At 40.5% G+C, this 27,493-nt stretch overlaps 2 protein-coding genes across 3 annotated transcripts in view; one reads left to right on the top strand and one right to left on the bottom strand.

Moving 5' to 3' along the window:
* Positions 1 to 3,317, bottom strand: part of LOC124156136 (5-oxoprolinase) — a 175,593-nt gene extending 172,276 nt beyond the window's left edge. Inside the window, exon 1 of the mRNA XM_046530479.1 lies at positions 3,051 to 3,317. Within this exon, the coding sequence (XP_046386435.1) occupies positions 3,051 to 3,227 (177 nt within the window). The 5' untranslated portion in view covers positions 3,228 to 3,317. The remainder of the gene's footprint in view (positions 1 to 3,050) is intronic.
* Positions 3,318 to 3,423: 106 nt separating this feature from the next.
* LOC124156138 (exosome complex component RRP41) lies at positions 3,424 to 9,417 on the top strand. 2 transcript variants are annotated; one of them, XM_046530483.1, is made up of 5 exons: positions 3,424 to 3,577; positions 3,673 to 3,879; positions 5,050 to 5,256; positions 5,753 to 6,019; positions 9,056 to 9,417. In XM_046530483.1, exons 2-5 carry the CDS (start codon positions 3,709 to 3,711, stop codon positions 9,197 to 9,199), a joined length of 789 nt encoding a protein of 262 aa, XP_046386439.1. In that variant the 5' UTR covers positions 3,424 to 3,577; positions 3,673 to 3,708; the 3' UTR covers positions 9,200 to 9,417. The 2 variants fall into 2 exon arrangements, with proteins under 2 accessions (XP_046386439.1, XP_046386438.1); XM_046530482.1 differs by lacking the exon at positions 3,424 to 3,577 and having other exon boundaries at positions 3,589 to 3,879.
* The last annotated feature ends 18,076 nt before the right edge of the window (positions 9,418 to 27,493 follow it).

Here is a 27,493-nt window from a genome sequence, read left to right as displayed (position 1 = left end):
CAGATTGGTCAGCGCCCATGCGATGCCACTCCACGTGACGTCACAGGGACCTAGTTTCTATACGAGTAGATAGGAGTTTTACATCGTCTGAGATTTCCAATGGATGCATGAGGCACAGAGCTCAGGGAAACATGTCTTTATAATCACCTATTAAAACTGGCTAAGGTCGGAAAGTTTTCTTCGTTTGATAAGGTATTAATAATCCTTATTCAAGCCAAGTGGTACCAGCTAGCAGGGTACTCTGCTACCTGCTAGCATCCTGCGTCGTATCAGCGCTCAAAGCCTCGCCCCAAGGTCACCTCACTTGCGGCAGCGGGAACCAGAACGACGTCACACGGGGTTTTTCTCGGCATTCATACTTAGCCGTCGCGTTTTCGCGCGCTTGAAAATTTTCACTACAATTAATCGCGAAAAATAGATATCGTCATTTCAAAATCTAAAAGCGTGAAATACGTGATCCAGGAGTAATAATGTTACGATTTAGGCAATAAAAAAATAATAGGAAACCACCCTATTGTTTGATACCATACGAAGTATTATTTTTGCCGTTCTACAAACAACACTATAACCCTTATTACACCAGCATTTTTCTTTAAAAATACGAGATGACAACAAATTCCAAAGACAACAAATAAACCTTCCACTGCGGAATCAAAGAGCGGGGCTCTTTTTTCAATCGTGACGCGCAAAACTATCTTAGTAAGCGAAAAAAAATATTAATCCAACCACCTGACATACAGCAAAAAACTTTTCTTTTGATCCACATTTTTTCTCAACTTAAAAAATCATCGAAGACGCTATTGACAATTACACCATTATAATCATTAGAAAGACCGGCTGTTAGAGATATTTTTTTAGGGGAAGCGGCCATTCCACAACAGTCAATATTATGGAAAAAGACAAGCAGAACGCCAGATTATATGTTGAACGATTCATTGTGATGAACTGTCCTTCTTCAAAGTCGTTAGGCTTCCGACATCCTTAATGCAGTTGAAATCGTAAAAATCATCCAATGATCGTCATGTCAGGAGAGAGGCCCCTCTTTTCACCAGTAAATCTCTACGGTAATTTCGCTTCCTTGAAACGAACAAGGGAAATAAAGGAAAAATCATTTCAAACTGCCTATTTCAGGGGATGGAAATTTAATAAGGATTGTTTGACATGAGAAAAAAATCATTCTCCCTAGTCTCGAACCATATAACCCGAGCTATCTGCTCACTCGCAGACCATTAAGCAAACTACCCAGAATCCGTGCACGGATCGGGTGCGGGGAAATCGACTAATTTCTATATTACTCATGATCAATTTAGATATTAGTCGATTTCCTCGTACCGTTCAATAATTAGATTTTTCGTCAAATAATTTTTGTGAAGCGGTGTGCATGAACGAAACAATTTTCTTTTGTCCACAAATATCCACTGCGGTAGTTTAACTGGCTAAAGCACGCACTCCCCGGATCCTTAGATCCTTCGCGTTCGAATCCTTGTCAAGGCGAATGATTTTTTTCTCTCGTGGATATTTCGCACAACGAAACAAATATTGAGGAATAGCCCTCATTATCAATAAACGTAGCATTATATATGAATCCAAATATTATTAATCAATTGTAAACTTCATCTGGCAATAAAAAATAGATTAATACGAAAAACGAAAACTCTCCTCAATCATTAGTAGAAAATATAAGCAATAAAAAATACTTCGTGCATAAGTGAGCAAATATGCATGGCCACAATATTCGCCCTCATAAGTTCCGTCCAACTGAAATGAGAAAGTAGAAAAATGGGGTATCATATATTCCACTGGCAGTGGCGGATTAAGGAGGAGGTCGGCCGACTCCCCAACTCCCTCTCTGTAATTTCTCGAAAAATTCAAAAGATGCCAATCCTTAGGGTAGCTTTCCAATGAAAATTTTTATTTCACAAGCTTGAAAATAATCGTTGAATATCAAAATGCCATTTCTGTACGTATAACGCACGGGCGCATTATCGCTGAGAGGTATTGCATACCGTCAAGGAGCCGCGGAAAGAGATGAAAACGCCCACCCCATTCCCCCTAAACAATGGCTCGCCCATGGTCTTCCATGTGCTTCCGAGCATGGACATTACCCATCGGACTTTGAAATTGCCTAGGTGCATACTTTGCTGGCATCTGGGAAGTATTTATTGTCCCTGATGCCCCCAGCAAAACCTATAATGTTTCACCGAATAACATCTAAATTTAAACCGTAAAAATTATCCTTCTTTAGACTGTCGTGACTGGCGGCCTCAGTGGACGCCGTGTGGTAAATACAGCTTTGGTTGGCACCTTTCGGCTTTTACTATGGCGCCTGCTCTTGTTTTAAAAAGGTATACCCATGTGGTTATAACCAAAACTGTCGTTTCATCAATTGTTTATACCACAAAGACTAGAGGCAAGACGCTTTCGTGAAAGCTGACTAAAATAGAAATTTACTGAAGATTTCGTTCAGCTTATAGGTATCGGCTAATTCGTTGAACAACACAGAGCATAGTGTAAAATTTAACGAGGGAATAAGTTATAGCCCTCATTGAAAAAGTCATAGTGAAATAGTTTGGCCGGTTTTACCTTTATTTATAGAACACCCAACACGTACAGGGTAAAAACATCAAAATAACTCTCGTACACTTGAACATTCTTCAATTTCTGTTAAAAAGGTGACATCAAATGCGACTGATTAGGTAGACATGATGAAGAAAGGCTTAATAATTAGAGCGTATTCTCATTCATGAATAAATTATAGTAGTGCGAGCTTCAGAAGCGGACAATCAAAGCCTATTAAATGCCTGTACTCTGAAAAATATCCCTTCTTTAAGATGACGTAGTTGCATAGTGTCTCTATTACGGAAATACATTCTTTTTCGTCGTTTTATGACACCGAGCGCATGATCCTATGCCATGCAGTTACGCAGTTACAACTAATTACAGCATACATACCGAATTAAAGACGATTATTACGGGTGAATAGAAAAATTATAAAAAGCCCCGTTATTTTCTTTTTCAAGATTTTGAAAAACATATCGTTACATAATTACCTCCTCTAAAATTCGTCTGATTCCTTCAGTTGGTGCATCAGAGTAGTTAGCTGGGTCAACAGATAACAGTTTCATCACACGTACTTTCCCACCCGGGCATTTCGAGTAAACATCTGTAAATGTTCCACCTCGATCAATTGCAAACTTAAATTTTTTATCTGAGTTGTCACAGTCCATTGTCACCTCTTCACCACAAAGTCTTCCTTTTTGAACTTCGTTCGTCACGAACTCGCCCACTGACCCTTTCTTGTTGACTTCTGCTATAAGATACCTCGAAACTTTCGACTCACGTCGATTCTATCGAATTTTAGCGATACTATCCAATTCAGGGGAAGAAAACTGCTAAGTATTAACCTCTGTATTCGAAAGGAAAAATAAAATTTATTATAGTTTTAATTGTCTTTTAAGGAATTTATTAATCACCTAAGCTTCAATCAATGCTAATAATTTTCAATTGTTTATCAATAGTTGGATATTTATGTGAGAAAATGCATTTGAATTCAGCCTTCGTAAACAAATTCAACTTTGTAGGGTGGTATTTCTTATGTGAAAAACGTGGTGCATTTCAAATGTGTTTGTATTTTAAGTAAGGCCTATAATTCAGGTCTAAATATATTGTTAGAACGGCTAGGTGAAAGGATTCACTGCGGTCGCCAAAATGGCTGGATTCGATCTGCTTTCGGATCAAGGTTTGAGGCTTGATGGCCGTCGAACGAATGAGCTAAGGAAGATTCAATGTAAGCTGGGTGTTTTCAGTCAACCGGACGGGAGTTCTTATTTGGAACAAGGAAATACGAAAGTTCTTGCCGCTGTTTATGGACCACACGAGGTAAGTATAGATGGAAAAAAATTATATTACTTCATCAAGCATTGAGTATTGGGTAAAATTGGTTGCTGAAGTGGAATGTTGTGATAATGGTAGGGCATACAATTGTCGTTCATCTCTGTAATTACATGGAAATCATAAAGGATAGACCCTGTGTGTTAGTACCCTTGAATAGTGACACGATTTTGGTGGCTGATCATTCTCAAGCCGGCGTAAATTGTTGGCAATAAATAGTATGTTAAAATTGCATACATGGCTTGTACCCTGAACTATCATATGCATTTAATAATAATAATAATTTATTTGTCCAGCGATTTGTTCTCACAAATATAGGACACGTCAATTATCGTACAAAAATACATAGATACAAAAAACTACAAGGTATTACCATACATCATGTAAAAAGCAAGGTGTTATGGATGAAGAAAATCATCCACAGAATAAAATAACTTTTTCAAAAGAAACTCATGAAGCTTTGATTTGAAGAGATATATATAATGGGATCAGTAATAAGAAAGGAAATACATTCTGCTTACTGCTACTGGAATTTGACCGGGAAAGAGATGGTATAGTCTCTCAATATGCAAATTAGTATCATATGTGTTTGTTTCTCTCTTTTATACTGCTGATAAAGATTTGTCTCATCTCTCTGATAATTAAGGGCGGCGAATAAGTCCTTTATCCGTTGAAAGATAATTGTTGTACTTCTTGATATGGTCAACGTCAATCTGTCGTCTAGTTATCGCTTGTGACATGTTACATAAATACTGTATACTGTAACATGAATTTCCTGACCAGTTTCATAATTGAGGTGATGCCACCAAGCCGTAATGAATATGACGTAACACCTGAAATTTTGGAAACTCGCTTTTCATATTGTTAGTGTATTTGACTGGCCAATCTGTTCATAAAATTGTGTAGTTCTTTTCCTTATTGAAAGATTCGTCATTGGTATCAGGTTTAGTTACGTAAGTGATTATTTTGACATTTACTTGGAGCCACTCACATCAAAGATGAAATAAATACACCATGACGATTCATTGCGACTTTGAATTAATTTAAATAATAGAGGTCAATGGCTCACTGAGATAATTATTCAAGTTGTTTAATTTTGTTTTGTGATAATTGCCTCGGGTATGCTTACAGTTAATAATTTTCTTATATTTTTTGTAGATTAGAGGCAGCCGTGCTAAACGCCTTCTTGATCAAGTACTGGTAAACTGCCAATATAGCATGGCTACTTTTAGCACTGGTGAAAGGAAGAGACGGCCTCGGGGTGACAGAAAATCGCAAGAGATGTCATCACATCTTCGACAGACATTTGAAGCAGCCATTAAGACTGAGCTGTATCCTCGTTCTCAAATTGATATATTTGTGGAGGTAAGTAAATGTGCCCATGTAATGTATTTACTCTTCAATTGTGTTCGTGGATGTGACTTCTCTCCACTTTCTACCCATATTTTCTCGCTTTGCCTACACTGTGGTCAGATGGGCAGGATAACAGTAATAGTTATCTATGGACATAAGTAATTTTTCCTAATATAGAATCATGATAAGTCATTGAGAAATTATTAGAGATAATCCTGACTCACATAGTGTACTAGAAGCTAAGAGCCATTAGCAATTAGCACTATTTGTGTGTAATGGTTTAAGGTACAAAATTTCTGTGCATATATAATACAGTAGCGTTTGAGAGTGTTTATTTTCATCATTGTACTACCAACTACATTTAGTTTGGTATTGTATGGTAGATTGTATCCTTCCTCAAATTTTCAAGACTGTTCACGAATATTTACATTTATGTCATAAATTTTTGCTTTGATATCATTATTCATGACTTTTGAAAATATTTATAGAATCTACTCTTATTAAACAGGTACTGCAGGCTGATGGCGGTAACTACTCAGCATGTGTGAATGCTGCTACATTAGCCCTGATCGATGCTGGCATACCATTACATGAGTATGTCACTTCCTGTACAACAGTACTGGCTCCACCACCTCCTGTAGCCTCTTGGGATGATGAGAAGCGTGAAGAGGGGGAAGTCCCATTAGTGGATGCCAGCCATCGTGAAGAGACAAGTGGAAGCCCTACAATAACAGTAGCTGCATTGGCTGAATCGGGGAGATTAGTTTTATGCCAGGTAAGACTTTCAGAACTCTGTGATTCTACACCTGTGTGTAATTATCTGCTGAACTAATGCCATAATGCTGGGGTGGATCCAGGATTTCTTTCTGTGGGTCGCAGAAGGGTCTGGCAGGTCTTCTAATATTTGGGAGTAAAAACAAAATACAACAATGGGGAACTTGCATGGGTTTCGATTGCTCTAAAAACTATTTTTAATAAGTAAAATGGATACATTAGCTCGCAAAAATACCTGAAGTTTCTCCATTCATCATCAAAAGAAATAAAAAATTGCCTTACAATCGAGGAAAATTTCTCTCAGCTGACCACTGCGCTAAGACACCCAAGCATTGCCGAGGGCAGGTGTGACGTCATAGGTGCCTAAACAACCGTAGGGAGTTGGGAAATATAATGTAAAATTTGTTTTGAGGGAGTATTTAGCTGCTCATCATCACTTTATTTTGTTCTGTTATTCATGAGCAAGTTTTCCTATTGCTTTGGTGCCACGATTATTACTTGGGATATTAATAATGCGACCTCAGGATGATGAAGTACAAGCGTTTCACTTCGTATGTTTTAGTTATCAGAAAAATGGATGATAAACTTACCGATCATTCGAATAGTACACCTGAAATTCATTTACATCTATGTAAATAATACCCAGCAAGCCGCCTAGAAGGCATGGTGTTAGGGCACCAGCCTTTTTTTAGGACACCAAAAATTGCCACGACCCTCATGGAATTTGTTATGACAAATTATTGCTACATGTCGGTGGCAAATCGAGATGTAAAAGAAACTTGTAATACTGGAGGAGAAGGATCATACGCTTACGAGCTGTGATGTTGAATTTGGCAATGCCGTATTAGCGGAGAAGGTAGTCCTATCCGTCCTACGGTATAAATTCACAGCAAAACAGTCTGCACACAATCCACATGTAAGATCGCGGATCGGTTCCTCTGTCAACACACACACACAAGCTACAACCTATTTCAAAAATATAGGTAAATCCATAAACAATATACTAGCATATACTGTAAAAATATATGGGGAAATAGACAAAGACAATTATTATAAAAAACTGGAAGTCACTACCATTCTTATATTCATCACGTACAACTTACAATAGCAGAGCTCGTTATGATGAAAACAACTATTTATTCACTGATTTAAAGCCTTAAATTAGCCTATGCAAGTGACACAGGTGACTTTTCTCACTACTATTCATTGAAATAATAGAATAACTAACTTCACACACCGTTTTGATCTTGATAGCTTGATCGTGAAATGTCATATCTACGGTGAACATGCCATTGACAATTTTTACACTACTGTTAGACATTTATTGATAGCATAATTCGATAATAATTGCTAGCATATTTCGATAGCACTTTTTACAATTCAATCATGATGGAACACTGATAACTCTTGGCCGATATTTTTCAACCTTGTCAAACGTTGTGCTTTGCAACCACTGGCACTGTGATTATTAGCAGTAGCTTAACGGGAGATGTCACATTGAAAATAACACTATTTTGGCACAAAAAATGTTCCTAGATGTCTCCAATCAGCGAGCAAAAGTTGCATTGACTGGAATTCACCTCATAATACAAGCGTTGGCGCACGTTGACGGGTTAAAGAAAGAAATGTTCATTTAGTATACTCTGATATGTAGGGATATCTTCATGAGCTTATGGGCATGACAATGTGCTGTCTAAATGTTATTTTTCATGCATACACTTAGGTCAGTTTTGATGTGGTATTTGAACCAAATGATCATTACACAGAAGGAAAGTCAGTACCAATGCTTTCATTGATAACTTTTTTGTCTGCTACGATGCTTTCACAAAAACCTTTGAATTTAAATAATGTATCAAATTGGCTAGAAAAGTTCAGAAGATGACGGAGCATAGAACTCTCTAAATAGTGCGAAAAACCACAGGGAAAGAATCATTTACCTCAACCGGGATTCAAACCCGGATCGCCCGATTTCTGGTCAAGTTTTTTTGCATGTTAAGCTACCAAGACGTCATTCCCCCCTGTGGAAATTAGTGTTATTATATGCTATCCAATTATATCCTTTGTATTATTTATATATGTAGTATCTTAGTGTAGTCCTCAAATTTCTACCAAGGAGAATGTTGCCTCTGTAGTTTAAATGGCTAAATCACTCGACCAGAAATTAGGGGATCCGGGTTCGAATCCCGGTCGAGGCGAATGATATTTTCCTCTGTGGATTTTCCGTGCAATTTGTGCACTGCGGATTACTCCGAAAAAGTTATCACCGTGGCTAGTCCTGGTATACTTAAATTAAGAACTCTTCAATTGGTTTTTTCTGATGATCATGGGTACTTAACGATTTTTTCAATGGATAATTTTAGTGCCTTGGGCTTGGCCGCCAGTAGAATAATTTGTTACAAGGGTGCATTTAGTACTGACCCGGGGCGCTATGTTGCCAGGTATGGCAATTTACGGCCAATTTGATTGATCGATGTTGATGCTGGTTTAGAGATTAACTAATAATTTAATATTTTCAGTACTTAAATTTTGGTGGCTGGAGGTTTGCAATCATTTTCCAAAATATTGCATGAGGTGGAAATGCACCTCCCTGTAAGGGCTCATAACATTGGGTTTCATACTGGTCATGGGAGTCAAGGAAAAACTCCAGAGGCTCGGCAAAAGGATGTGAATGGTGGTTGAATGCATGGAGTATTTCTGTATTCTAGTGGCAAGGTGTATGTTTTTTTCTATCCTAGCACCAATGGTGTAGCACTTACTTGGTGCTACTAGACTTTATTTGTACTACTACAATAGACATAATTTCACAAAATCCTTGTCACTTTTTTCATAATATGTATCCCTATGTACAACTTTTTCCATTGATATTAATGATGGAAATTCAAAAGAATCAGACTAACAATGAAAATGGAAATGGGGAAAGTCGGGGGTATTTAAAATGGGAAGTTGGTGTGAATCCTATATCTACCCGTTCAAAATTTATCAAATTACTCATCCAACTATGAAGATATTATAGCTTTATTAATTTTTCATTCAAAAGGTTGGCCAAAGACTACACTTGGATCGGATGAATCGTGCTCTACAAAATGCTCTTCAAGGCTGTAAAGATGTTCGGGATGTGCTAGATGCAGCAGTCAGGGATCATCTTGCCTTAGGTGGAATTGGGGAAGCTGTTTCAAGTTAATTTATAGTATCACTGTGCAAAATGAATCATGGCCTTGTCATTCCAGCAAAAAAAAATGTCATTACTGACTGTCAAGTGATAGTGCAACCAATACCTAAGAAAATGGACTACACTATTTGAAGTTATCTTTGCTCATCAGTGTTCTTTTGCATTTTAAATTGTCAGAAATCAGAGATTATTCATAAAAATATAATAATGGTAATAAAACCTTTTTTACTTCAGCTCTTTTTATGTGATTTATAAAGGTATGTATGCATTTTCCAAAAAAAATCAGCTTCTTCTCAGCATAGTCCCCCTGACTTCTCAGGCAGTATTGGATAAAACTGTGATGGCAATAGTTTTTCATTGAACAGTTTCTCGAAACATTTTGCTGATTAGTGAGTTTATGCCTTTTTGAAATTTATAATTCAAAAGCATTCTAATAGTATTTTTGTTTATAAGTAATGAAAGATTGTACTTTGTTTGCTAATATTAGCAATTAGAGTGACTTTGTTTTAGTTTGCTGATATTGGTAATTAGGGTGACCTGGTAATGGATGGGAGAGACAGGACAGAGAATTTTCCGTATAAAATGGATACCTGTGCACGCAATCTGGCCCAAAGGACCAAAAATGTGCACGAGAGGACGTGTGCCCCAACTTATGCTAAATGAAAGTGCACAGCAAAACTCAGCGTTCACACACTCCCGGCTTTCTTCAAACAATGATCGACACCCATGACAAAGGCAAGGGCCTGGATGAGTCTGGGTTACTGACCCTCGAGTAATGACACTGCCTGGGAGCCCTCACTCCAAAAGACTGTGATTGAAGTCCCCTTGGCGGAGACCATGAGTAAGGAGAGGAAGGGGCTGGCAAAAAAGGCTGAACCTTGGAAACCCCAAGCATGGCAGCACTCGCCGAAGGAGGCGACATGGAGGGGGGAAAGAACCCAACATTCTGCCCGCCTTGAATAGCTGTGATTTTCGATGAACACTTGGAGTGTGTGGAAGAGTGTAAAAACAAACACATGCATAGAATACAAGAAACACATTTGAGAGAGGGAAATACCAAACATAATAATAACCTTCGGGAAAAAGTTGTATGTCCTTGGTGAGGGTTCACTTTTGATCAGTGCTGTGGCATCCTAGTCTTCAACATACACCAAGCCTTTTCACACCACTATATCTCTCAGGGATGGATTTCTTCAAGAATACACTGCATTGATATAGTTGGTGGGATCCTTTGTATTTGAAACAATGCGGTTTTATGAAACGACTATGTTTCCCGCCTTTGACCTGCTGGTCTTTGGGAATGATCTTGCATGATGTGATAGAAAACAGCACGATGAGAGACTACTATCTCCATCACTTGGGATCTTTGCTGAAGGAAGCTAAGAAGCCCTCCGACATTTGTCATCTCTTCCTGCAGTAATGATGCTTCCCGTTCTATATGAAGCTTTAGGTCTATCTTGATGGTAATTAGGTGGACAAGAACCGCATCCCAGGAGTCAGTAGGCTGCACTATGGCTTGGATAGCCCTCAGATGTTTATTGATGTGATCTACAAGGTTTCTTATTTCTGTGGATACCTCTTTGTCTAATTGGTTGAATTCAAACATGGCCTTGACATGCATGCTGACTATAAAATGCTTGTTCTCGAAGCACTGCCTTAGAAGACCCCATGTGATGCCGTAATTTTGCTCGGAGGTGGCGAGAGAGGCTATGACCTGCAACACTTCTTTACAGAGGGTTGATCTTAAATAGTGGAATTCCTGATAATGACATATTTTCATGAATTAAGAATTAGAATCATGAATTATTTATTTCTCTTAAACATGTAGTAAAATGTCACCCATTCATCATAAGCCCCATGATATTGGTAGATTTATTACTGGTAGCTTAACAAGAGCAACATCGTGGCCATTTTCTTGTGATTTTCTGGCCCTAGACTTGATTGAGATTGAATTATTCTTTCCGCCTTTGCGATGGTATCAAAATACACGTCCTCAATTTCTTCTTCCTCTCTGTTGCCTTCCACATCCAATAATTCAATATCTGATTGAACATCTTCAAAGGCCTGCCAGCATTCCTAAAATTTCTCTTAAGCATAGACACAATTGATGTATTCCATTCATGGATTCATTGGAGGTTCATGGATCTGCAGCACAGCAGCCAATTGTAGATTTGGAAATTGAATGCCTAGTATATATTATAGATATAGGTGGTTCTTATTTTTAAAGTTTTCGAATTTCTTTTGGGACGCCCCCCAGTTTTGTTCTATTTGGTGAGAAATTAAATCATATGAATCATTTTTGCAGTGAGATACCAGGAATATGTGCCGCATCGCACTTAAAGTTTTGAAATTTTGTTATTTTTTGGGTGTTTTTCGGACATAACTTAAGATAATGTCTCTCTCGGATTATTCTATGACTTTTCAGTTTTCTGCAACGACTCATCAGACATTTTTAGTGTATCACCTCAAATATCTTTCATTTCTGCCCTTTGGTTGAGTGAATGCACGCCACCCGAGGCAGCATTTTGGGTGCCACCATTTGTTGATCGTTCTCACCCATTGTAAAACCATAAAATTCTGTAGATAAACTTTAAACTTCATCAATATAACCTTTAATTATATATTTATCACTGTTTATTGCCAAAACGAGCTTATTAGTAGTGATTTATTCCCCATATCTAAATCTTATATCCAAGTGCTTCTATCTTGATTCAGTAAGCATTTCTGAGAGCTAACCCCCTGCATGGTATGTAAAGGTGCTTCTTCTTGCATGTATTTCTTTGCAATTGTACAAGCTCTGGGTTTCAACTTAGGAGATTTTATTTTTTTGAATCGGGGAAGTGTGGGGTGAGTTGGGAGTTAGGAATAGGTGGGGGAGGAGCGGCCTTAGGTTAGGTGGATTTCCCAGTTTTGATGGATCTTCGACCGGCAGAGGGAGAGGTAGGTGAGGAACCGAGGGCGAGGGGTTAGTGATGGAAGGAGAAAGGAAGAATTGAAGAGGGCGCAATAGTTAATGGTTCTTCATGGGTCCGTGCATTGACGATTCTGGCATAGGATAATGAATTCCCGGAATTGCAATGCCGGAGGCAAGGGCCTGACAGGCAAGCGGTCTTATTATATTTGAGATTAAAAACAACATGCAACAATTATTATGCGTAATATTCTCTTTATTTTAATGTGAAAGTTATTAATATGGAATTAAATGATTAAGGCTACGTATTACACATACAAAAAAAACGAACGTAATGATAACCGTATTAAAAATCTTGTCTATTTTTTAAGCGTCTGGGGGGGGCACGTAACCCCGTACCCCTCCCCCCTAAATTCGCCTGTGTCTCACGTTCATGCATTCACAATTCACCGCTTTACATGACGCAATTTCGATTGCTCCCTAGTACACACGTCAGATTGTGCAATTAAGCACCTCGTGTAAAACGGCCTTGAGGGAATACTGAGCAGCGCTCAAGTTTATTAGAGGAAAGTGAGGTCGGCGATGTTTTTTGACGATCCGTGAAACGGCTAAGAGCCTATGTTTTGTTGTTTTCAAATTACGGCCTAGGTACTCAATTGCCCAAAGAACGGAAAAATATGGACATTTTAACAAGGCGAACCATATTCGACAATACAAATAGGTTTTTAAAAACGGGCCGATTAGCGGCTGTGCTACGGCGTGCAAGCTATAATTTTCCGATGACAATTTTTACTTATACAACGGCTTTATTTGATGATTTTCCTCTCAAAGGCAACTCTTGAGGAGAATAGTGAGTACCAAGAATTTTAACTCTTATAGTGGTATACGTGTTTAATTTCCCAGAAAGTTGTACAAGTTATCGCCCCTAATGTGATATTCCCATTGAAACAAACTTTTGAGCGTGTGTTGAAATTTCCATGCAAGAATTCGCCTCGTGGTAATAATGTATATTCTTCTCATAGGATTTTATTTTTGGAAACCGAGGAATTTTCGTGTTGGAAATGAACATGAACGTCATAAGAGGAAATTCCTAGTTTATCGAACCCAATTTATGAGCAGAAGGGGCAGATGAAAGATAATAAGTGGCAAAAAATGTATATGCTCGGGAATTTAGAAGTGAACACTTCGGAAGCGATAGGAATTAGATTAGCCTATAAGGGGAATGGAGCGCAAAAACGTAGATGAATGATAACGTGGCGAGGTGGTATGATGGTCGATAAAACTAATTTGATTCACGATAGGAAAATAGCACCTGAAAGCAACTAATTCTTTTTTCCCCTCAATTGAACAAGCCTCTCGCTATCCTTAGCATATGGTTTCATCACTAGATATTTTTTTAACGATCAACTGATTCCTGAAAAGAGATCGATTTTGCACCGATTATGAAAACTATGTCGCACTACCTTACCTCGCTACTGAGAGGTGATTCGACCATGCATAATTATAAAATAGATGCCATGCAAGCGGAAACATACAGTGTGTGTAGAGCCAGTTCTGGACATTTTTCTAGTCCCTCAAAAATAACCTGAAAGGTAGTTGATTACAGTCCGGCCGCCGAGAGTTGTCCGTTGACAGCTAGAAGGGGTAGGGGGCAATGTTGTCAGGTAAGAAAGGGAAACGCCCACCTCACATGTAAACAAAAGGTTTCCGTGAAGAAAGCAGCCAGAAGGGAGGACGAGCGTGAAGGGTCCAAAGGAAGAATCCTTTGTTTTGGCGATTCGCAGAAAGGGCTTGTTTTGGTAGCTCAGGCTTATTTCAGTGCTTCATGCGCATGTGACAACTTTGTTTCACTAGACTAGGGTGTGAGGTGCATTTGGGGAAAGCGATTGGTTGCAAACCATGTTGGCGCAGGGTTCTCCGTCCCTCCTTTTAAAGTACCATCGGACAACTCTCGCCGGCTGGACTGTCGTACTGACTACTAAACATTGGACTGAGTGCTTACGTGCCCCCGTTTGCATGGCGCCCTACGCGGCCGCGTACTTAGCTTACCGCTTAAACCGGCTCTGAGAGTGTGTGTGAAATCCGTCAATGACGAGTGCAATTTGATTGCTTTTTCGAGCGCATGAAAGCGGTATCCGAGCGTGGGCTCAGCGGGGCCCCCGAGATACACGTCAGTAATACCATATAGTGGGTATATATACACTTAAACCATGGTAACACTCATGTCGTGAGTCAGCAAGCGGTGAAATTTCGTTCGATTTATTTTGAACCAAACATTTTCTTCATTATGGATGCTTATCAGACCACTGTGCAGTGCGCGCTTTGGCTCCTATAACGCCAAGAGCTCATCAAAAACTTTGTCATGTGGATAGCGACAGAGACTCAGATAAGTGAGAGGCCCAGCGGAGCTCTCTCCCCGAAAAGTGGGGAATTAATTAATTTTAACATGCCGTGGTCTGAATTAGTCTCATGAATCATGCGGAGGTTATGGCCGCAGCATGCAGTGATACGCCCTCATGTTTATAATATTATTCGTATCAATTAAGATGTAAAATATCAAGGGGTGAATATGAGGGTGGGGTCCCCCCTTCTCGAAATGATCTATATACGCCTCTGAGCAGTGGGAAATGAAGACCCATAAGCTGTTGTGCTCCTCTTACAACACCCTGCCTTGTGCGGTGGGAGAGACAGTTTATATTGCCGTAGGGAACCTAGTCATTTAGAACCCCCCAGGACCATCCAGAATGGTTAGAGACTGCACCCGGGCGGCCATGGTTCGATTCCTATATTTTTGCAGTTGAACTCATCGCTGTATGGTTCTGTCCTGGGTCTCTGGAAGGTCCGCCACGTATCTAATAATTTGTATTTTTATGAAATTCCTTCAAAATTTATTAGAATAACAGATTGAGTGATTAAACAGGAGGCCGATGACCAGCATCGTTTCTTTTTCACATATTATTACAATTCATTTTCATGATTTGGGCTATATTATAAATGCCATTTAAAAATGTCTTATAATTTGACTAAGTATAAAAAAGAATATTGCAAATTAAGTTAAACTTGTTAAAATTTTCGATAATTTTTGTTCCCCTATATCTTGAAGGTTGATAACCTTAAATTATGTTTTTATTATTTTCCCCGGACCCCTATTAACGTGGGCTGTATTGCTAACTTCCGGATCTAGAGAGCCCTCTCCACAAGTTGAGTCTAGGGTTCCACAGATCCAAAAATTCGGTCCTGATCGCAACGCAGAGTTGTGAGCCACATTTTCGCTCACTCACAGTCTTACTATAGGGTAGTTTCCTTCATCAAAGAAAACGAAATGCATTGATTGCGATTCGTTACCCACCATTAGTGTATTCATAATATACAAATTATTTGGTTTTAGAAATACCAGTTTAGACGAATAGCAACGGTCAATTTTAACCTCATTTGAAAAAGGCCAGATTGGCGCCAATGCGATTCCACTCCACGTGACGTCACAGGGACCTAGTTTCTATACGAGTAGGTAGGAGTTTTACATTGTCTGAGATTACTAATGCATGCATGAGGCACAGACTTCAGGGAGACATCTCTTAATAATCACCTATTAAAACTGCCGATGGTCGGAAAGTTTCCTTCGTTTGATAAGGTTTAAATAATCCTTATTTAAGCCAAGCGCTACCTGCCAGCAGAGTACTCAGCTACCTGCTAGCAGCCTGCGTCGTATCAGCGCTCAAGCCTCGCCCCAAGGTCACCTCACATGCCGGCAGCTGGCACCAGAAATACGTCACACTGACTTTTCCCATCATTCCTACTTAGCCGTCGCGTTTTCGCGCGCTTGAAAATTTTCACTTTTCTTTTAATCGCGAAAATAGATATCGTCATTCGAAAATCCAAGAGCGTGAAATGCATTCTCTAGGAGTAATGATCTTTAGATTTAGGCAATAAAAAATTATAGGAAACCACCCTATTGACGTATAATTTAAAATTTACACTCATTAGTCAATATGTTAACTTTATTTTTATAATCCTCTGATTATTTCCTCGGTAAATTATTCTCCAATTGGGACCGTTAAAACGGTCCCGCTCCATGACTTGTTCGCGACTTCACGTCGAGGCCGTCCCGTTGTCCGAAAGCACCTGCAAGGTCGCGATGCGTGGAGGTTTCTTTGTGACCACACGATTGACTCCACCCGGGATTTGCGTTGAAGGTCTCTGAAACCGATAGCAAGTAAGGAATACGTTGGGAAATTCGGAATGATTGCCTTGCTTGCCTATCTCCCAAAAGTTCGTGTCACTGAGCAGAGGACAATCGTGGGAGATGCAGGTAGGCCCGGAACTGGGGCGGGGCAAAGGGGGCACTTGCCCCGGGCGGCAGATTTCAGGGGGCGGAAAAATTGTAAAAGTTTCTTTATTTAATTTTTCCAATTAAATTATTTTACAATAATTATTAATGTTCATTAAACTTCTTAACAGCAAACATACGGTGTGTAACTTCAACTACCGTATCTCAAAAAAATAGCTTACGCATGAATTATATTTTCGTGTTTGGGGACAGAGGGTGAGGGGAGGTGGCAAACTGATCTCTGCCTACCCAGACCAAACTCCTTGTTTTGGCCCTGGATTTAGGAACCTACCTACGTGTAGTACCGGCATTTTGGAGCCTAGGGGCTGGGCGGTTGTAGATGCACTCTGTAGATCAATGACGTAGCGAGACTATAGGAGCCACGATGCGAAGTGATGATCCTCTCACCTTGCCCCTGCATTAAATATTTATTATCCACTTCAATTTTTGAAATGCGATGTAGTAAATATGTACTTACATCAGAATTTTTTTGATCAATGATAGAATTTCGAATGTGCAGTTATTTCATGTCTATTAGTAAAAAAGAAACTATTCCTATAACGGCTTTCTCAGTATAGCCACTCCAGTGATAGTGGCGTTATTTAGGGTCTAATTGTGTGTTAATATGAAATATTTTCCTTAGAAATTATGTTTTTGAAAATTTTTAGCGTTTAATTGCATGGAATTTCCGCCGTCAATCACACCGTCCCTTTTCCCGCAGTACATAATATGCTACGTTTGGACCCCTATTACGTTTCATAAATTTCTATCATTTCACTTTTCATATTTTTCTGATATTTCCTTTAAATATGAGCATTGCTGTTGGGATTTGATCCTCTTCGAATGTCATGATTGGACTCTAATTTTCCCATAAATAAAAAAAAGTATCGTTAAATGCTATCCTCAATAAAAAGAGAAATAATTCAAGTTAATTCCGTAGATTTTATTTTAAAATTCAGGCCTTTCTTCTTAAGTTACCTTATTTTTTAATTTTGTGTCCCTTTTGTTGCCGTGAAATCTATCATTCTGGTCCTGCAACAGGCTATGGCGTTGGCATTATTTTCTCTTCGGCAGCAAACAATGAACTACGCCGAAAAACGTCAAGAAAAACATTTTGAATTCATCAGGTGTTTTTATTCACTAGTTTTTTGCGTGATTTTTTGCCTGTTTACGGAGTGAAGATAACACCATTTAGCAAGTTCGGCAACGGCGTGAGTCGCTACTGTAACAGAATGTTTGGAAATGATATGGTTGTTATCAGTGGCGTTGATACAAAGGGGAAGTGTCCCAAGGTTAGAAGGCCCCAATGAGGCGGAAACGATAAAATTTAGGAAAATAAAAAATTTCTTCTTTACTGGAGACTGAATTCCAAAAGTGAATGACGTAAAGGGTTTTTTAGAGAACTATAAAGCCGACCAATGTATATCGGTCGGCTTGGTAGTACCAGTCGAGTGTTACGGGGCAAGACTGAAATGTCGGGGGATTTTCGGGGGAATGTAATTTGCGGGGTGGGGTCCATATCATGAAGGGGGTATAGTGTAGACTGTGATTTTGTCAACGTTTCGGGAAGGTTTTATACCCCCCCCCCCCCTTACACTTCCACTCCCCATGGCCAATAGGGTGGTTTCCTATTATTTTTTATTGCCTAAATCGAAAGATTATTACTCCCGGAGTACGTATTTCACGCATTTAGATTTTTAAATGACGATATCTATTTTTCGCGATTAAATGAAAGGTGAAAAATTTCAAGCGCGCGAAAACGCGACGGGTAAGTATGATTGCCGGGAAATCTCTCCGTGTGACGTAATTCTCGTTCCCGCTGCCGCCCTGTGAGGTGACCTTGAGGGAGGCTTGAGCGCTGATACGACGCAGGCTGCTAGCGGGTAGCTGAGTACCCTGCTAGCTGATAGCGCGTGGCTTAAATAAGGATTATTAATACCTTATCAAACGAAGAAAACTTTCCGACCTTAGCCAGTTTTAATAAGTGATTATTAAGACATGTTTCCCTGAGCTCTGCGCCTCATGCATGCATTGGTAAACTCAGACAATGTATAACTCCTATCTACTCGTATAGAAACTAGGTCCCTGTGACGTCACGTAGTGTGGCATCGCATGGGCGCCAATCAGGCCGTTTTCAAATGAGGATAATGAACCATTGCCATTCGTCTAAACCGGTATTTCTAAAACGAAATAATTTGTATATTATGAATACACTAATGGTGGGTAACGAATCGCAATCAATGCCTTTCATTTTCTTTGATGAAGGAAACTACCCTATTCGTTTATCAGTACGAGAATTTCTTCTAGCCAGGATAGAACAATGCTGGCGTCGCTATCCCCGCCCCCCCAAAAATTTAAGCGATTTAGTTATGTAGGCAATTCATTTTTCAACTTAAGGCAGATTGTTAGGAAAAAAAGAACCAATACATAATCCGTACGGAACACTTAAATTAGCGCGAAACTTTGTGAAAATAGGGCCTGTATAGGTTTGTGGTGTATGGTAAATTTTGAATTAACGGGGTAATAAGCGTAAAACTTTGGAACGCGCGGTGTCGTCTTTTTTTCATGCGCTTTGCGTGCGCGTATTGTTATAACGGTAAAACTCGACAGAAGACACCTCGGAATGAAAGGTGACGTGGATTAGTTATAGAAAAGTGCACTACGGAAAAGTCAACGATGCGGTTAAAAAAACAACTCAACTTAATTTGTATAACTTGTGCGTTGCAGTTTGCTGCTGTATTTCAGCAGAATAATTATAGCGTTCAGTCCACGCCGAGTTTTTTTTATGAATCCCGGAGGTGGCAGAGATTTTTCTGGGGCTGCCCGATCCCTGCTTGAGTGTCTTGTGGAGGGAGGGCACTTCAAGTTCAGTGCTCCGTCCGTCGGATGGGAAGTTAAGTCGTGGCCCCCTAGGCGTCTTTTCTTGAGAGTAGGCTCATTCTGTCGCCGGGGTTCTCTCCACCCTCCTCTCCCTACAAGGGCGTACCCAGGATCAAAACTAGGGTGGGGGGGCAAGCCATTGTTGTTCAAGTTGTAGGTAAGATTTAAGCATGGAAAAGGTGAATGAAATCATCAACATTTTAAGGAAACAATGACTTCTCTTTATTGGTTTCAAAATTATTTGCTTGAAAAAATGTTATTTTCCTTAAAGACATATGCGATTTTTGCTTCTAGGGGGGGGGGGGGCAGCTGCCCCCTCCTGCCCCTCGCTGGGTACGCCCATGTCTCCCTGCCCTTCCCTCGAATGGCGCAAATGACCTCTGCTGTCGGTCGCCTCCTTCAAATACCATTTTTATATGAACCCCTCGAAGCTTTGGAGCCATTTATTTAGTCAGTACCATTTTATATTCACTGCTATTTTTTTCTATTAATTGGCCTTAACTCACCTCCGAAGTACTCCTTCCATTTTTCAACGGCACAATTTACGCCCTGCGAGTCCTTGCGAGCGACCCTGATAGTCCCAAATCCTGTACGCGTACTTCGAGGTGAGGTTGACTCCTCTTAAAAAGAACTCCAACTGATGGATCGGTTGCAGGGTGAGAATATAGCTGCGGCAATTTTGCCAGAAATTGCGTTTTCCTTATTGACCTTTGGTGGCAGTTTTACGGTATAGCGTGACTCTGAGTAGCGATTGTAGCTTAGAACATTTGTGTTGTGGTCGGGGCCTTCGATTTTAGTGAGTCAATGGCTGTAAAAATTTTAGCCCACCTCGTGTCTAGGTAGGTAAAATATTAATGAATGAAATACTATTAATGAACCATACGAAGAAGGCCATTCGCGAATCGCTTCTCCTGAGAAATAATATAAGGTACTCTAATTGTAAGTCGTGATTTTCGTATAATTTATTTTACAGAGTGCTCGGTCTGATTTTTTTATAATATGGTGGTTTCCTATTATTTTTTATTGCCTAAATCGAAAGATTATTACTCATGGATTACGTATTTCACGCTTTTAGATTTTTAAATGACGATATCTATTTTTCGCGATTAATTGAAAAGTGAAAATTTTCAAGCGCGCGAAAACGCGACGGCTAAGTATGAATGCCGAGAAAAACCCCGTGTGACGTCGTTCTGGTTCCCGCTGCCGCAAGTGAGGTGACCTTGGGGCGAGGCTTTGACTGCTGATACGACGCAGGATGCTAGCAGGTAGCAGAGTACCCTGCTAGCTGGTACCGCTTGGCTTGAATAAGGATTATTAATACCTTATCAAACGAAGAAAACTTTCCGACCTTAGCCAGTTTTAATAGGTGATTATAAAGACATGTTTCCCTGAGCTCTGTGCCTCATGCATCCATTAAAAATCTCAGACGATGTAAAACTCCTATCTACTCGTATAGAAACTAGGTCCCTGTGACGTCACGTGGAGTGGCATCGCATGGGCGCTGACCAATCTGGCCTTTTTCAAATGAGGTTAAAATTGACCCTTGCCATTCGTCTAAATCGGTATTTCTAAAACGAAATAATTTGTATATTATGAAAACACTAGTGGTGGGTAACGATTCGCAATCAATGCCTTTCGTTTTCTTTGATGAAGAAAACTACCCTATTGCGAGAGGTAATTTTTGCAGAGGGTATAAAGAATACAATGTTTAACATATTATGTGGTTGATCGTGGTAGCTCAGTGGGTAGAGCGCTCAGCTCCTTACCAAATGGTCCTAGGCTAAATTACAGTATCATTTGATCACAAACAATAAATCGAGGTCGAAGGTCGAGAGGGGTAGGGAAGAGAACTGACCCCTACCCTGCCCTGCATTGAATTTACACGCCTATGCAAATAATGTGAGCTCTACTCTCTCATAACCATACCAACTTTCTGGTCGAATCACTGACGTGAGTGAGATTATCCAATGCATAACTGGGGCTCAGAATATTTTATGATGAAAGATTGGCTTTCGCGAATTACCAAATTAGCATTGAAATGTTGCCAGGAATATTTGCTCAGGTGACGTCATACGGCGCAGCCACCTAGCCGCTCTGAGGTTCCCCCGTACTTTCTCCGGATTTGCTCCGTCTCTGCTCATCTGTGGATAAAACCAGCATGAAATGTTCAGACCCATTCCTATTTACTAGGTGATACCAAAAAAACTAAATGCAAAATAAATTGGATAAATAAATGCAAAATGTATCACAGTTGGTCGCGATCTTTTCCAAACTTTTCGTGCAGGGGCTTGATACAACACTGGATTAAATTTCTTACAAAATAAATCCTCGGAGGTTAAAAAGCACATTTAGGGTACGTAAAATGTGGATTATTCAATCCTTATATGTTGACTATATACTTTATTCAGCGATTTCAGCCGACCGTCAAGCCCGTAGTTCATTAGGAGGCCGTACTTTCAAGATTGTATCTCGCAAGCATTTCGAGGGGGTTAGGACCCCTAGATGTCCCCCCTCTCCCGTTAGATACGTCTACGTTTTATTTTATTACTAGTCTTATGGTTTAAGGAGCATAATTATTTCGTTTTTTGACAAAATGACATATCATTCCATCATTAGTTAGCATTTTCCTAAGCTTAAGCCATTTTTTAACCGTGCGAGTACGTGGCTGGACAAATGCTCGGATGAATCCACGAACACAAGGGCTACTCTGTGGACGTGAATTCGTGAATTTGCACAATTTTTGTTGTTTAGGTACAAAGTGCAATTTTGATGATGAAAGTTTATTCACATCTACCCGCGCAGGTGAATGAAACACGCCTGTTAACAAGGACTGCCATTAGAGCCTTTGTAACAATTCGGATTTTCACCTGCAATTTCTAGAAATTATAGCTCGGTAAGACCGCGTATTATAAACGTCAGTAAAGATTACATTTTGAAACCCCAAAATAATTCTCAATTAAAACTATTTTTTATTGGTTTCGAGACACTACGGACGTGAGTTGATGAACCTTCGCACTGTTCGAGTCCTTGATTTTCTCTTTGAACGCATGGCTTTGTTCTTTCTCTTCCGTCAGTGCCAAGGTCTCGGCCGTCTCGGCTAGTGGGCAAGAATCTGCCACTCCGAGTCCAAGTTTGCGCATGGGCTCTAGTTAGAAACGGGCTTCTGGTCCCCGGCGCTCTTGTTACATAAGGGGGCATTTATTAATTACGTCAGCCGTTCAGGGGGGAGGGGGAGTCAAGCCGAATCTCACCCTATCTCACGTCGGAGAGAGGGAGGGTCCTGACAAGTATCACGTATTTTTTCTGCAAGAAACGGTATAAAATTGTGAGAAAACTAGGTTGAATTTATAACATAATTTTAAAAAAGTTAAAAAAATATATAAATCAACGCAATGAAGCATGAATTGATGTATTCACACCGAAAAGACGCATTTTGAACAATCTCATGTGAGATTAGAGGGAGGGGGTCAAGCCAAATACCATGATATCTCACTAAGGGGAGAGGTGGTGTCCAAAAATCGCCAAAATCACCTAAAGTAATTAATGGGCGCCCCCTAATGCGTTGTAATTGCCGAAATGAGATACGACACTGAAGGTGAAATTATCTTACGAGCATTGTGATAAGTGAAAATCCCGTCAAAATATATGGAGATTGTAAATAAAATTAATTTTTTACGAGCTGGGCCGTAGAGATCGAGGGGATGCTAAAAAATGAGTCCCATCTACAATTTATCCACCCCAGAATTAATCTGCTGCTGTGGCCTTGTTCAATAAAATGGCAATATCCATAGCATGGACGAAGATAGCTGTATCTGCTGCAATATAAAATTAGGGAATTAAATGAGACACAGGGAATCAAAATATGTACTGGTCTTTGGCTGGCCAAATCATTGTTTGACTCCCTTTGGTGATGAATTTTTACTATTGGCAATTTGTGTGAGCCCTCGTTGAACTGAAAAAATGTCATCATGCATTTTCTTTTCTACCCACTCCCTACGTAGGTATTTGGAAGGTAATAGGATTTCAATATTTTTCTTGATTGCATAACTTTTTTAACATAATATTTTGAGGTTTCAACGAAATGTTAACTGATATCATTGATTTCATAATATCTGCCATCGGGTCGCTTGTTCCTGCAATGTATTGTGCCTATTTCAAATTTCCAAAAAAGTTATGTTCGATTTTTTCGAGCCACCGCCAAATAAAAATGGAAATAAAAGTATTTTTGTTAAGCATAAGCTCAATGCTAACAGTACGTGAAATGTCAAAATGACAATGAGGACGGAAACTGGAAATCTACCCTACTGTTATCTACATAGAAGAATTTTATGATTGGCTTCTGTATTAGTGGAGGCAGTGGCTATTTCCAGGATTAGTTTCACGCTTCATACCATGGGCGTACCCAGCGAGGGGCAGGGGGGCAGCTGCCCCCCCCCCCCCCCCCTAGAAGCAAAAATCGCAAAAAGTCTTTAAGCAAAATCAGTAGTGAATTGAAACGAAAGCATTCAACAAATTTTCTTTAAACGAACGAAAAATGATAGGTATTAGTATAAGATATATAACTAAAATAAAACTATTTTTTCAAGGAAATAATCTCATAAACTAATGTCACCACTTGGTTTGTCCCCCCTAGACCATGGCTTGCCCCTCCCCCTAGACCATGTCTTCCCCCCCGCCCCCCCTAGTTATGATCCTGCGTACGCCCTTGCTTCATAAAGTGCAATACAGCAGCATTAAGGGACCTAATGACCACTGGAACTCGTGTAACAAACTCATAGCAAGATGAAATTTTCATTGGTTTATTCAGAAAGCCTTTCCCTTGGGCTACAACCTTGTCGCGATGGAAAGGCTTGCGCGTCCCTATGACCCGTAGAGCTGCACTGGCGCGATTAATTCTAAATTATTATCCCCGGTAGGGCCACCCATGCCAGATAGCTGAAGGGTAGGAGCCAGACGAAAGTTAGTCCACGTGATGGTGTCACGTGAAAAACACTGTTGGAATGGAAGTGGGAAACCCTAGCAACTATCTTCCCCGAAAACATGGAGTACAACCAAATGAGTCTCGGAATCTCATCGACCGGGACCCGTCCGCAAAGGGCGGGTGTCGGTCACTGCAGCGAGGTCGGCAAGGTCCTCGGAGTCGTCAAGATGCGAAATCCTTGCAGAGACTTATCATCATCAGCAGCAGCAGCAATGAAGAAAGAAGAAAAGAAGACGAAGAAGATGGAGAAGAAGAAGTCGGCTATAAATGTAGGGACGTGGAATGTGAGGACAATGATGAGGGCGGGGAAGTTAGAGAATATCAAAAGGGAAATGGATAAAGGTAGAATAGATATCTTAGGATTATGCGAGGTGAGGTGGAGGGATGGGGGGGGGGGACTATTGGAGTGATGGTTATAAGGTTATTCATAGTGGTGGGGAGGAAAGCCAGCGAGGGGTAGCTTTAGTATGAAACGGGAAGATGGGTAAGCGTGTGGTAGGTATAGACCAGGTAAGCGATAGGATTCTGGTGGTAGAAATTGAGGCGCGGCCCACCAACCTTGTGGTGGTTCAAGCTTACATGCCCACTAGCAATCATAGGGAGGAAGAAGTAGATGAGATGTATGAACAGCTCGAGGAAATAATTAGAGACACACCGGGTAAGAAAAATCTGGTAGTGATGGGGGACTGGAACGCCTCAGTCGGGGAATGGAGGGATGCAGGGGCGCAGCTAGGAGTTAAGGCTGGGGGGGGTTAAGGTGCAACTAATACCGGGGTGTGTGGGGGTATGGTATACTCACCAGGATAAGCGGTAGGGGCGAGATTAATAAATTGCGGAATTTTAAGATAAACGGTTCAAAATGGTGAGTTTTACGGCTTTCTGAGGGATGTTTTATTAATCCTTACACTATTCCATAAGTAATATCAATTCAATTCAGTAAAATGGATTAAATTTAAAAATTTCTCTGAGCTTTGGGGGGTGTTTTAACCCCCAAAACCCCCCCCTCGCTGAGCCACTGAGGGGCGCAGCTAAGAATTAAGGCTTGCGTCTAAAAGAAATGGAGGAGAGAAGGAAGTGGATGAACTTGGACACAGAGCATGGCAGAAGAATGTATAGGAAACTAAATAATCGATTACAACGTGAAACTAAGAGGGCAAGGGAGATTTGGTGGAAAAGAGTGTGAGGAAATGGAAAAGTTCCAGAAGGATGGAGAAGTAGGCGCGTTGTACGCCAAAGTTAAGTCGCTATTGGGCGGCAAAAGAGGACAAGCCATGTCTATAATTAAGGCTAAGGATGGGAGGATGGTAACCGAGCGAGAAGAGGTACAGAGTAGATGGAAGGAATACGTGGAAGATCCGTATGACGGACGAAACAGACCGGAGAGATTGACGTTAGAGGAGGAAAGTGTAATGCAAGAGGACGATCTTGGGCCGGGGATCTTAGATTCGGAAATCGAGAGAGCACTTTGTGATATGAAGGCTAGGAGAGCAGTAGGTGTGGACAATATCCTGTACGTGTGAGCTTCTGAAGAATCTAGGGAAGGATATTAAGAAAAGGTTTTTCGAACTAGTGCGCAGGATCTATGAGGAGGGATGTTGGCCGGAGGATTTCGTGAAGACGGTTTTAATTCCGCTGCCGTAAAAGAAGCAAGCTGTGGAATGCGGAGATCATAGGACTATCAGCCTAATATCGCATGCGGCGTAAGTGGCACTGAGGATATTCAACAGACGAATGGAGGCGTGGGCAAACGAGTATTTGGGCGAATATCAGTTTGGTTTAAGAAAAGGGAAGTCAACTATAGTGATGCAATTGCAATAATGAGGTCCCTGGTGGAGAGGAACCTAGAATATGACCAGGACGTATATGCCTAGGCAGCTGTTTCGTGGATTTTGAGAAAGCGTTTGATAGGGTGAACTGGGTAAAGTTAATGGATATTCTCAAGAGAATAGCTGTGTAGATTGGAGGGATAGACGACTGATTCGTAATCTGTATACGGCCCAGACTGCGCAAGTGAGGGTAGCGGACGGAGAATCTGGGTGGGCAAGAATGGGACGAGGAGTGAGGCAAGGCTGTCCTCTATCGCCGCTGCTTTTTGACGTATACGCTGTGTGAGGAGATGGTAAGAGAAGCGTGGGTCGAGTTGGAAGCTGGAGTGAAAGTGGGAGGAATAATGTTTAAATCGGTACGGTTCACGGATGATCAGGCGCTGATTAGCCAGTCAGCGAGGGGACTGCAGGCTCTAGTGGATGCGTTATACGAGCGTTGCGAGGAATATGGGATGAGGATTAATCACTAGAAGACTAAGGTAGTGCAGTTTTGTAAAGTATCGCGAGCTACGAATGTGAGACTCAAGATAAAAGTAGGTGGGGAAAAACTTGAGCAGGTAGAGCAATTTAACTATTTGGGCAACATATTAGAGGAAAACGGTCACAGTAGCAAGGACATCAGGAAGCAAATTGTACTAGCAAAGGAGGCGTTCATTAACAGGAAGGAGCTTCTGAGAGGATTGTTATGTAAGAGTTTAAAGAAAAGGTTAGTGAAGAGTTTGATTTGGAGTGTAGCTCTCTATGGTGCGGAAACGTGGACACGGAGGAAATAAGAGGAGAGAAGATTGGAGGCATTCAAGATGTGGGTATGGAGAAGAATGGAGAGGGTGAAATGGACGGAGAGGAAAGGAATGATACTTGATATGGTTGGCGAGGAGAGGCAGCTTTTAGATGAGATATGGAGGAGATAGAAGGTATGGATGGAGAGAGTACTTAGCAGGGAGGGGATGTTGAAAATGGTGTTAGAGGTAGAATGTTAGGGAAACGAGGGAGGGGAAGGAAAAGAATAGGATTTTAGATAGATTGAAAGGGAGTAGGCCTTACAGTGAATTGAAGAAGGCAGTGCTGGAAGGAAAGGGAGGCTCCCAGATAACTTCTTTAGTACTCCATGGAAACTTACCTTAATCGGTAGAAAGCTATAATAATAATATTCAGAGAGGGGGTATACTTAATGCCATGTCTGACCTAAATTTTGGGGGGTTTGAACCATCAGATCTGCTCAGCTAGGTACAGCATCCTCTTGTAAAAATTAATGTCTACCATGAGTCATTGCTTCACATTTCATGTGAGCATAAATGAAAGCCTTTCCTGTAGCGAACCCGTTAATTTGGTCTTTACAATCTGAAAGCCCAGAGCAGAAGAGCAAAGTAAGCCTACAAAA

Source organism: Ischnura elegans, chromosome 3 (assembly GCF_921293095.1).
Source record: "Ischnura elegans chromosome 3, ioIscEleg1.1, whole genome shotgun sequence".
NCBI classification, from domain to species: domain Eukaryota; kingdom Metazoa; phylum Arthropoda; class Insecta; order Odonata; family Coenagrionidae; genus Ischnura; species Ischnura elegans.
The sequence above is the reverse complement of the archived record's forward strand: the minus strand, read 5'-3'. Positions and strand labels throughout refer to the sequence as shown.

Coding starts and splice junctions, on each gene's coding strand:
- LOC124156138 (XM_046530483.1), top strand. CDS start 3,709: ATGGCTGGATTCGATCTGCTTTCGGATCAAGGTTTGAGGCTTGATGGC. Junction 3,880..5,049: donor CTGTTTATGGACCACACGAG/GTAAGTATAGAT, acceptor TATTTTTTGTAG/ATTAGAGGCAGCCGTGCTAA. Junction 6,020..9,055: donor GGAGATTAGTTTTATGCCAG/GTAAGACTTTCA, acceptor TTCATTCAAAAG/GTTGGCCAAAGACTACACTT.